The 12,488-nt window shown below is 28.8% G+C and overlaps 1 protein-coding gene across 26 annotated transcripts in view; it reads right to left on the reverse strand.

Moving 5' to 3' along the window:
• Positions 1 to 12,488, reverse strand: part of LOC127068313 (protein Skeletor, isoforms B/C) — an 84,768-nt gene that overhangs the window by 4,735 nt on the left and 67,545 nt on the right. For 25 of the 26 annotated variants that reach the window (XM_051004315.1, XM_051004317.1, XM_051004319.1 and 22 more), the window contains 5 exons: positions 2,754 to 2,992; positions 2,096 to 2,276; positions 1,963 to 1,983; positions 1,228 to 1,600; positions 423 to 743 (listed from right to left, as the gene is read on the reverse strand). In XM_051004315.1, coding sequence (XP_050860272.1) covers positions 423 to 743; positions 1,228 to 1,600; positions 1,963 to 1,983; positions 2,096 to 2,276; positions 2,754 to 2,992 — 1,135 coding nt within the window. The remainder of the gene's footprint in view (positions 1 to 422; positions 744 to 1,227; positions 1,601 to 1,962; positions 1,984 to 2,095; positions 2,277 to 2,753; positions 2,993 to 12,488) is intronic. The other variant, XM_051004320.1, reaches the window with a different exon arrangement.

Below are 12,488 nucleotides of genomic sequence, written 5' to 3' on the forward strand. Positions count from 1 at the left end.
ATTAAATATAAATATCTTTTATACATACATTAGTACTTTATTATATACATATACATATGTCATATATGAACACATATGTATATGAATATAATATATGAACATTACAATAATAATGAACTTTTATACAATCATCACCTTTAATTATAAAGAAAATAGTTGCTATATTAAAGAAGAACATTTCATAAATTTCATATTCATTTCCTAATAAATAATCTACACGAATATTTTCTATAATATATATATATATTTTTTTTAAATCAAATATACATTATATCGTCTGTATTCAAAGAAGAAGAAAAAGAAGAAGAAATAAAAAAATAGGAAAAGAAAAATTTGTTAGATGAGAAAAGTTGTTGAAACTCAAACAGGATTACTACTTTGTAACAATTTTGAGTAAATATAAGATAAATTTTTGGGTTTACCCGTTATACGCGAATATCCTCTCATTCCACCGGTTGGTCCAATCCTAGCACTGAAGGTATCTTCATCGTTGATCACGGCTTGTGGCCAGGGTTCAATGTCAGACGTGTTGGGGATGTTGTATAGGGAATTAGTACACTCGTGGACATTTTTCGACGTAAAGTCGATACGTATATCCTCGGTAGTCACGTCGAAAGCCTGATGAGCGTTGGCTTCTCCCCTTGAATTGAGAGAACCAATAGCAGCGATCACGCTGGTTTCGGATTCAGGGATCATCCTGTCATTTTCGGGTTCGTTCGTGCGTAAGGGTCGCATATAAGTTACTGTAATAATAAAAATTTGATTATGTAGGTAAATCGATGATTATAATTATTCACATGTTTCTATATTAATCGGCTAAATTATTCCTCCATCATTGATATTGATTAATTAGAATTTAATCGATACAGTCAACACGTTTATTATAAATATGACAAAATTAAACGATATCATCGTATATTAACAATATAAAACCTAATATCGTACGAACAATATCGAACATCTTTATATTATATGAAGAACATTGAATATGAGACAATGTACACTTATCAATATATCAAATGCATTTTGTTGCATCTGCACATTCATGAAACTTGTATAATTATTATAAAATATAAAATTGTGTATATCAACGTTACAATATTGTTCATAGTATTGTTTTCTTTTCTTATATTTACCATTATTAAACCTTTTTCTTGTTTAATAATGTAACAAAGTTTAAATCATTATTTGAATTTCATTATAAAGCTTAATTATTTTTTTGTATACCTGTTGTAATGCCGTTCCTTCTTTCACCGTGCAAAAAAATTGCATCGTTTTTACCACCGACCCTTTCGTCAGGGCATACACCCTTTTTCCCATCGCATTGAGAAATATCAGACATGTAATAGTCCTCGGCAATAAATTTCCCGGTCTTCTTGTTGTAAGCTACGACAACGACATCGCCACCGAGCATTTCAGGCTTATCCTGTTCACCGGATAGACCGAATGCTACATATTGGTCCTCCTTGATACGACCTGAAACTTGAATCTGCACGTCCTCACCCATCAACTCCCATTGCACCTGTACACGTCCTTCGAGCAACTCCTTGCAATTGCTTAATCCTTGTTTGGACGTAGCCGGCTCGGACGTACTGCTTGTCTAAACAATGAATTACGAATTCGACTTAATTAATCTATATATCTTGTTGGTATTGATATTAAGAATAAAGTAGGATATAATGGACGATTATAATTATTTTTTTTAAACGTTGGAAAAAGGATCAACGAACGAATGATAATTATCTCTTGTATAATCTAAACTAAATATACAATGAATTTTTGAAAATGAATAATGAAAATTGTTTATCTTGAATGGATCAAGAAAAGGAAAAAAAAAGAAGAAGAAGAAGAAATAAAAAAACAAAGAATGGATTTAAAGAAATATGATGAAAAAGAAAAATATATTTATACATGTATGTATGTATATATTTTCTATATTAGATGATGATATATTACACGTACCGGTTTGTACCACCAGTGCGGCTATTCCATGTTTGATTGCAAATGCACGTGTGATATTAATTAAAGGAACTAGAGAGATGGTAAGGTAAAGGTAAATAATCTACATTTATAAGTCTCTTAATAAGTGATTTACCGTAATTTTCGTTTGGCCAAGAGCAGGAGGTACGTCGAGATCCTTTGGTATTAGAACATGTCCAAAGTTTTGCTTGTATTGGACGCACCATACAGCTAACCAGTCGATATCATGGGCGGTCAAATTTTCTGGAAGAACTATCTCTATGTCTTCTCCTTGATATCCTCTTAAAGGTTCCAAACTGTTATTGTAAAAGATACTATTATCAATTGATTGTACATCATCTGCATTGTAGATATTGATAAATGAATGGTATCGTTTAATAATTATAATTTTTTATTCTTTTCTGGTAATATTATTCAAATATAATTTATTATAAATAATAAAAATTTTTATAGTTCTATTAATAATCTATCAATTGATTAAAATTCTTCTATAACAAGTTGTTTTGTATATATTATTTTTTATAACAAATTATTTCTTTTATATATATGAAGTCTAATAATTCGTGAATTACATATATAAGATTTATTAGTTTTATTTTGAAAGTTTTTCTTTAAACCAGGATGTTTATTATGTATAATTTATTATTATATATAAAAGAAATTAATGTTATTATTAATTATTAAATGATTAGATTTATATAAATCTCTTATCTGATAAGATTAATTTTACAAAAATGATAAATGATTATAATAATTAAATTATTGTTACTGACCTTCCTACTTCGTTGGGTACTTTAACACCCAAAATATGTGGCTCGGAGCCATTTCCAACCCAAAAATAGGCATCTGGACCAGCACCGTCGTAATGCAAATTGGGAATATAGATGGTTTTACTATCGAGGATGCTGATATTACCGCTACGAAGGCCGTGCGCTAGTCTTGAAAATTCAGGCAAAACTCGTGGCTTTGGTATGTCTAAATCCAATGGAATGAAAATGTCACCGAAGTCGACCTGAAAGATAATAATAATAAAAGAAAAAAGAAAAGAAAAGAAAGATAGAAAAAAAATGAAAAAAGAAAAGAGAAAAAAGAGACAATTTATTAGTTAGAAGAAAATAAATAAATAATTAATTTAGTTGACTTGCAATATCAAATTATAAATAATTAAACGACCAATTTATCAACCATTATAGCGATATATATATATATTTTTTTTTTGATGAAAGATATACTTTTATTTTGTATTAACGATATTTATTTATTTATTTATCGTTTACGTAAATGACTAGTAATAGACTAGTAATAAAATGACTAATATATTTTTTCTCGGCACGACCAAAGCGACTCAATTTCATTCTTTTCAATGTGATTATTCCAATCTCATTGTTCCAATTAATGCGATTATTATATACTTTCTTTCATTCTTTCTGTTTTCATTAAATTACAACAACATTTATTTAACATAAATAATATTTTCTTTGTACTTCTCGAGGATCTATCGAGAGGATCATAAAGATTAATTTTTTAGAACTATTACACCATTCTATTGTTAATTGATGACATAATTCTTCGTCTTTTCTTTTTCGTTTCTAATTTTTATTAACTACATTCATTTTATAATTTCATTTAAATAAATGAATAAATAAATAAATAAATAAATAAATAAATAATTCTGACGGTATTGACGATGGCAATCGATCCAAGTTTATCGTTATACGAATCTATATATTTAGATCCCCGTGTAAAGAGAAGAGTCGTTGAAAAAAGTCGATCTATCATCTTCCCCACCCCCTTCATTTCTTCCCCCATCCCCCCATTCATCGTTAAAGTTGACGTCTCGATGAGGGGTTGGAGTCGTTTATATTCCAAGTTCCGTCAAATGTCTAAAAGCAAGACAGAGAGAGAGAGAGAGAGAGACTCTGTGTATGTGTGTGTGTGTGTGTGTGTGTGTGTGTGAGAGAGAGAGAGAGAGAGAGAAAGAGAAGAAAAGGGAAAAGAAAGTAAAAAGAAGGATTTCTCAAGCGAACCGTCGTAAAATCCGAGAAACGGATTTCACCCTTCGTGCAAGCACCGATCTCCACTCTGTTTCTTCCCTAGGGGCCGTTTTATGGGAGTAAATCCAATGGTCCCTTCGATTTCTCAACTTATTTTAAAACCACCAACAAATTTATACAAAATCATTCGAACGTTAACGTTCGTGTAATGTATGTAAATGTATATAGAGGGTAGTAAATTAAATAACTGATGATAATTTAAAAATGAGGAATTTTGTTATTTCCTTAATTATCAAAGAATTTTTTTTTATTTGTTTGATAATTAATTAATAAGGCTAATAGAATATATTTATAATTAATGTATCATATATCTATATAAATATATATGTATATAGGCATATGTAAGATGATGATTCATTTTAAGATTTATATAAAGAAACAAGAAGATAATAATTGTTAGCTAATAAATATTAATAATATAGTAAAAGTATATTATTATGATAATTATTAATCATCGATAATTCGTTGATGATAAAATTTTTGTTCTTTTATAGAAACAAAATAATTGAGTTACCATTTGTGAATAACAAAGAAATCATTTTTGGACTTATTATTTAAGAAAAGCATATTTCGATATTTCATGTGTCTATTCGATTCTTTTATAGAGACAATCTTGATTTCTTTGAAAGGATATTCGAATGGAGAGTTAAAATCAGGACACGTCGAAGGCTTGCCTCAAGTGTGTAAGAGATGCGATCGAGTGTAATCGATATCTCTATTCACCTTTTCGAGTCTATTCTTCTACCGTATTAAAGAACAAGGCGAAAGAAAGATATAATAAGCTTATTCTACAATACTACGTTCTATCTACGAATTTGGATCGATACGTGAGTCTCTACAGTTGCCAAGTCTACTTTAAATCTGAGATGATTTCACCAACGTGAAATTCTATTCTAATAATCTAAATTCTAATCTACAATTTCGAAAAATTCGAAATTATTATTTCAAAAAAGAAAAAAGAAATTCCCCTCACTCTCATAAATATCATGCATTTCTTTGATTAGTTAACAATTATTATCAAAGTATCATACCGTAAGAGAAATTATTAATAAAAAAAAAAATCATCGATAAATTTATAAATATACAACAAGTATCTAATAAATATATAACTATTATACTTCTGTAAAGATTTAAAAAAAATCGAATTTGTTTTTCTTTTCTTTTTACAATCTTTTAAAAAAGTTTCGAACGATTGTTATAATTAATTAAAAAATCTATTTTTTATATTCGATCACTACGTTTATTATTAATATTATCATACGTTCGATATAAACTATGTAGTCGCAATAATCTATTCATCAATTTTTTTTATAAATATCTGATAACCAATGAATTCATCGTTCAATTTTTGTTTCTTCTCTTTTTATTAAATTTATTTGTATTTACTTTTCTTCATACATTTTTGATCTTGCAATCATTCGAAGCGCGATACCCTTCAGCAGTCGATTACACAGTTTGTTAAACTTCAAGGCGTCATAACTCGATGAAATATCGATGAAAAGGTAGAGTTTAGGTACTCGTTGAATTCGTATTGATATTCTCTACAACTTTTGTTAGGCTTAAAATATCGATTTCCGATAAAAAAAAAAAAAAAAGAAAAAAGAAAAAGAAAGGAAAAAGAAAGGAGGGGAAAAAAAGAAAAGAAAAAAATTGTTACGATTTGCGTATCACGAGAAGAACAGTCTCTATATCAATTTAACTGCAATAAATATTTTACAATATTCCATCGTTAAAATCAATCTGAATGACTTTTGTTTGAAACAACTTCTCTCTCTCTCTCTCTCTTTATCTCTGTCTAAAATCAATAAGTATCGTAGATACATATATCTTTGCCGTATCGTTTAAAACGAGACACCCAATATATACAGATGTACATTCGATTGTCTTAAATATTATTAAACTGATCTAACCGTGCCGTATACATTTATGATTTATAATTTAATATATAGTAATAATAATTTATCGTATATATGAGATTCAAATATTAAGTTTGATATTAAAAAAAAAAAAAAAAGAAAAAGATAGTAAGAGATTGAGATACAGATAGAGATAGGGAGAAGTCTGAATACCGAAAACTTTCTCTCAACCCGCATAATCTGGACCGAGAAATAACCGGTTGAGAGAACCGCTAGTCGAGCGAGTAGTAGAAGAAACATGAGTGAAAGAGATGGTAGATATAGGATATACATAAAAAAGAGAAAGAGAGATAGAAAGATAGAGAAAGAGAAAGAGAAAGAGAAAGAGAGAGAGAGAGAGAGAGAGATAGTCGCCGCAAATAGAGGCGCGTGAAGTTACGAGCAAATATTAGAATCTGCAGAAGCTCGCTGAAGTTGTTAAACATAGTGAGGGATTTAAAACGAGTGTGCGAGTAGTTTCGAAGCAGTCGCTCATAAATATTGGATTTTCTTTTTTTTCTACTCTCCCTCACCCACTCCCACCCACTCCCACCCACCTAAACCTTCCCCATTTATTCGTTCATAGGGAGACGTAAATCAAACGATCATATGATCATACATGATACGAATTAAGAATTTGAGAGAATTAGTGCGGTAGAGAAAGATTGAAGCAGATAGATAGATAGATAGATAGATAGATAGATAGATAGAGAGAAATAGAGGGAGAGAGAGAGAGAGAAAGATATGAATTTGGATGTACGTATGATTCGTTCGTTGTCAATGTAATATTATTATCATATTATTAGCATTAATTTATGTCATTAGCATTATTTCATTCTTACGATTATTAGTTGTGATTACTGTATTTATTATTATTAATTATGTTATTATACGTTATAATATGAATGATTTCTCATTTATAATAATTGTGTGTATGTATGTTATGTAATGATATTAATGATAATAATTATTATTGTTATTAATTATTATTATTATTCAATTAATATTGTTTCGATATTATTAGCTTTCGAACGTTGTATTTTTTGAATTATACTACGAATCATTTTGTAAGTGTATGTACGTACATGTATAAATATGATAATAATAATTATTATCGATTGATTGACTTATTACAATTATTAATATTAATATTAATATTAATATTAATATTATTATTATTATTATTATTATTATTATTATTATTATTATTATTATTATTATTATTACTATCATTAATATTATTATCAAAATGGTTTTCATAGTTCAAATACATCTAACAATTTCTAATATATATTATTTCAATTCTATTTCTAATCATATCATAATAAACGATATAAATGCAAATAATATTAATCAATCAAAAATATTCCACGTTAACAATTTGTCGAACGTGTAATATATTCGTATTATGTTTATCATTTTCTCGGGATTATAGATCTTTCAAGATAACAATAATTAACAAATTTCAACAATCGCGGAATTAAAAAAAGAGAAAACAGGAAAAGAAAAAAAAAGAAAACAGAAAGAACGATGTCATTAATTAATAAAAAAATAAATAAACCATGCAGGGATCACTTATTTTTCTCTCTACGACAGGGCGGTATATCTCGATAAGAAGAGAAAGAACAATTTTGTCGAAACGATACGAAGAATTGTGAATGGTGGGAGAGGATTTGAGGGGGTAGAAGTAGGATAGAACACCCCACAGTAAAGAGAAAATCTAAGGACGGTCTATGAAGTAAATCTTGGTGGTTGATACAAGCGAGGGTTAGTTCAGAGAGAGAGACAGAAAGAGAGATAGAGACACACATACAAAGAAGGAGAATGAGAGGGGAGGAGAGGGAGAGAGAGAGAGGGGAGGGAGAGAGAGAGAGAAGAAAGAGAGCCCCTCGTCAATTCGATACCTTTGATCTAGTCGTTATGGCGTAGCCTTGGAGAAATCCCGGTAGGGTTGTGGCACCCTCTAATAGACTGTTTATCTCGTAAGCCTGGATTTTAGATTCAGATCGGGGGCCCTACTATATGCGAAGCTTCTTCAAAATGCGTCGGGCGTCAATCTATCGCTACGTTTACTGCCTTTGCTTATAATATAAGTTTATTATATGTACCTATACGTATGTACGTATATATGTATATATGTAGACATGTATATGTATATATATATATATATGCATGCAAATTTCTTTCTTCATGTATTTTGTATCTCTTCTTTTCTCTTACTTTTTATATATACATATATATCGATCATATTATATATACACTGTGCGTGTGTATGTATTATCATTATTATTATATTTTTTATATATCTATTTTTCTTTTTCTATATACGTTTCTCTTTGTTTCTTTTATTTCTTACGTTATCATTTTTTCTATTATTCCTATTCTTTCTCTTTCTCTCTCTCTCTCTCTCTCTCTCTCTCTGTTTCTTTATATATATATATATATATATATATATATATATATATATATATATATATATGTCTCTTTCTTTTTTTATGTCTGTCTATCTGTCCATCTTTTTCTTTTTGTTACCATCTTTCCGTTTGTCTCTTTTTGTTGCTCTTCTTGTTGTTGTTTCTATTTGTATGTCTGTTTATTTGTCTAGCTATCTTTCTCTTTTTTGTTTCCGTTAGTTTCTTTTTCCTTTTTTTTCTATTTCTGTTTTTATTCTTCTTTCTCTCTCTCTCTTTCTCTGTTTTTTTCTGTTTCTATTTGTCTTCCTTTTTTCCTCTTATTTCTCTGTCTATATATGTATATGTGTGCGAATTCATGTTGATCGTTCTAAAAAGATAGAGACAGAGAGGTCCTCTCTCTCTTTCTCTTTCAGTAAAATTATATTTTTGCCGCTTTTTCCACCTACACAGATGATAAAACGTTTGCTAAGTACATATAGTAATACATATACATATATATATATATATATATATATATATATACATATATATATATATATATACATATATATAAATATATCGTTTAAATGAGATTGGCCGATTTTGGAACATTATTTCTCATAAAATAATCGCTCGAAAGTGTACGATGGTTTCATTTCCTCTTTTACTTCTCTCTCTCTCTCTCTCTCTCTCTCTTCTTCTCATTTTTTTTTTATTTTGCTTACGATTTAACAGTAAAGAGGATTCGCGAATTAGATAAGAGTTAAGCACCGGAAAGATTTCATACTGTAGCTTATATTCTCCTTTTTTTTCTTCTCTTTTTCTTTATGTCTGTCACTTTTTTATATATTTTTTTAATAATTAAAAAAAAAAACAAACTATATACAATCACGAAATTCGATCGTACTATTATTATTCGTTTATACGTTAATTATTTATTTTATCCTCAAGTATTGTTTCTAAACGTTATAAATTTTTGAATCATTACGATGTTTCGCAATATGAATTTATTCGCAATATCTCTACGTAAAATTTTTCTTTGTATGTTTTTTTTTTTTATGTAATCGTATTAGTTGTCACGAATCAGTCGTAATTTTCACAATTTTCCTTCGGCAAAAGATAATGTATTTATTTCGTTTTGAATTTGTTTATAAAAATTGTTTATAACAGATTGTTAATTAATTATTAACAATGTTATAAAAAAATAGAGAAAGTTTTGCCCTTTAAAATGACACTTGATTCAAGTTTCTACGATTTTTAATTACTGAGATACGTCCATGTAAATGAAGAACGTGACTGTTAATGTAAAAAGAGAATATTGTTTTTTTGATTAAAAAATAATTTGTTTATAATTTTTTAATTTACGTAATTTTACCAATCTTTTAATTTTTCTTTGGATTTTTCGTTTAATAACTTGAATTTATTTCGTTTTGAATTTGTTTATAAAAATTGTTTATAACAAATTGTTAATTAATTATTAACAATGTTATAATAAAATAGAGGAAGTTTTACCCTTTAGAATGGTGTTTGATTCAAATTTCTACGATACTTAGTTCCGGAGATATTCCTATGTAAATGAAATAAGGTTACGTTGGCTATTTGACTTATATAATTTCATTCAAATTAGCTCGGTGACATACTGACCTATATAAATTCCGAGAATTTACGCGGTCTTACTACTATTACTACACTATTACTACAAACAGCTGTACTGTTCGAATTATGAATGGAAATCTTTAGACAGCGATATCTTCGGAACGAAAAGTCGTAGAGACTTGAAACAAACGCCGTTTTCAACTATAATTTATTCTTTATTTATTTAAATATTGCAATAATATCGGTATAATAAAATCGATTTTGTTAATAATTTTTTTTTATCCAATCTTTTTCTCTTCTTTCGTTAATGAAGATATAACTATGTAATAAAATCGTTTGAATAATTATCATAATTATGTAAATTGCATATTGTTTATTGAAAATAAAAGATAGATGATCTATTATTAATCGATAATGTACGAAATTGAAAAATGAATAATTCTTTTCTTTCGTAACTTACTTATCATTCTTATTTATTTATTATTATTTTTCTTACATTTCAATCACATCTGTCTACATGATTTCTTAGCAATATTTAAATTGAAATATTGAAATTATTAATTTTTCGATGATACATGAGTCAATAATTTTTTCATAGACATCGACGAATTTCGTCAAGCAATGTTATCAAAAACGTATAAATCCAAAAAACGGTTGACCTTTATATGCCATTTACAAAAAAATTATTATCGCTATATTATAATCTTCCCTTTCATATTTTCATAAACCAAAAATAAATTTCTCCGTATCTCTAAAAGGAAAGAAAATATTCAAGGTGATCAAAGTTATTATATATATATGTATATATATAATTTAAATGTATAGATTAAATTATATGCAAGAATATTTAAATGCAAATCGATTCTTTTTTATTAATTATATCATTTGCTTTAAGAATATAATCATTGACTATTTGTTCAAATATAATAGAATTATTATTACGTTCGGATAATTTACGATTTCTCTTATCGTTTAATTATTTATTATCAAAATTGAAAATCAGATAATTCTAAAATAATTACTATTTGTTTAAATCCACACACACACATATATACATATATAAAAATTAAGAAAAACAGAACATAAAATATTATAAAAAACTTTCTAACGATATTAATACTATTAGACGATCTAACAAAGGAAAGAAAAAAAAAAAAGAAAGAAAAGAAAAAAAATAGGGGAGGAACGATCATTTCAAGTAGTAACGATCGTTGCTCGTTCTGGTTCACAGTTTCAGCAATGGACCGACCAGCCGATATTCAATCAAATAAATCCCCCTAACAAACTGGAGGATCACAGATATTATCGAGAAACAATCCGCGAGGGAGAGAAGCAGACAATATATCCCTTGAAAAGGGAATAGAGAAAGGGAGAGACAGACAGAGAGAAAGAGAGAGAGAGAGAGAGAGAGAGAGAGAGAGAGAGAGAGAGAGAGAGAGAGAGAGAGAGAGAGAGAGATCAACGAACGAGAATAGAAAGAGAAAGAGAGAGAGAGGGAGAGAGAGAGAGAGAGAGAGAGAGAGAGAGAGAGAGAGAGAGAGATGTAACGTGTATTCTCGAGATATTTTCTTTAGTTGGTCCAAGCTCTCCATATTATTTTAACGCCTTATCAGTCCCCTATCAGCCCTAGTACGTACCCTCACCCTTCTCTATTTTCTCGAACGAGTCCTGGTTCTAACTCATACACCCCGTAAAGCGGGACGCACGTTCCATCGGAAATTGAGACATCGAGCCTCGTTAGGCTAGATAGCAACGTCCCTTCCTTCCTACCCCTATTATCGGAGCAACGAGAGAGCAGGTTGTGAGCTACGAGTTTATTGCGTTTATATACGTCTTTTTTTTCACGATTCTTTCGTGAATGTTTGCGTGTGCGTATGATGTGCGCGTATTGATGTACTCTTTATTATATAGTTATGATTTTAACGTACGATTTATTTCCAATCGTTTTCCCTTTTTTTTTCTCTCTCTCTTTTTTTTTTCTTTCTTCTTATTAATACTTGCTTAGATCTCTTACGATCTTTCGCTTTTTGTTCGAGATTATTTTAATTCTTTTTTTGTTTTTTTTTTTTCTTTTTGTTTTCTTTCCTCTTCTTTTTTGTATACATTATCGCGGACGTATTTTAATTTTAATATATATATATTACGTAAAATTTCCATAAAAATAATAAAAGCAGAACAAAGCAAAATAATATCACCTTTGACATACCTAAGTAAACTTAACAAGCTCGAATAGTATTCCAATTTTTACGAACCCTCGTAGAAAAACATAAAATCTGATTCTTCGTATGGTAAGAGCGTTAAAACTGCTCTGAAATTCGAGTTAAAAAGGGATATTCCGTCTAAGGGATATTCGTTTGTTCGTCGTATTTTAAATAAGTATGTGATAAATTAAAACGAGCATTCTACCAAGCCCTTTATTCACCATAATACTTCTCCCTCGCCAATCCTTTCTGACTGTCTCTCTTTCTCTCTCTCTTTTTTTATATTCTAGATGAAGGATTTAATGGAACTTTTTTTAACCGGAACTTTAAGTCCGTCCTTCTATTTTCGAATAAAACCGTCGTTAAATA

Source organism: Vespula vulgaris, chromosome 13 (assembly GCF_905475345.1).
Source record: "Vespula vulgaris chromosome 13, iyVesVulg1.1, whole genome shotgun sequence".
Lineage (NCBI taxonomy): Eukaryota > Metazoa > Arthropoda > Insecta > Hymenoptera > Vespidae > Vespula > Vespula vulgaris.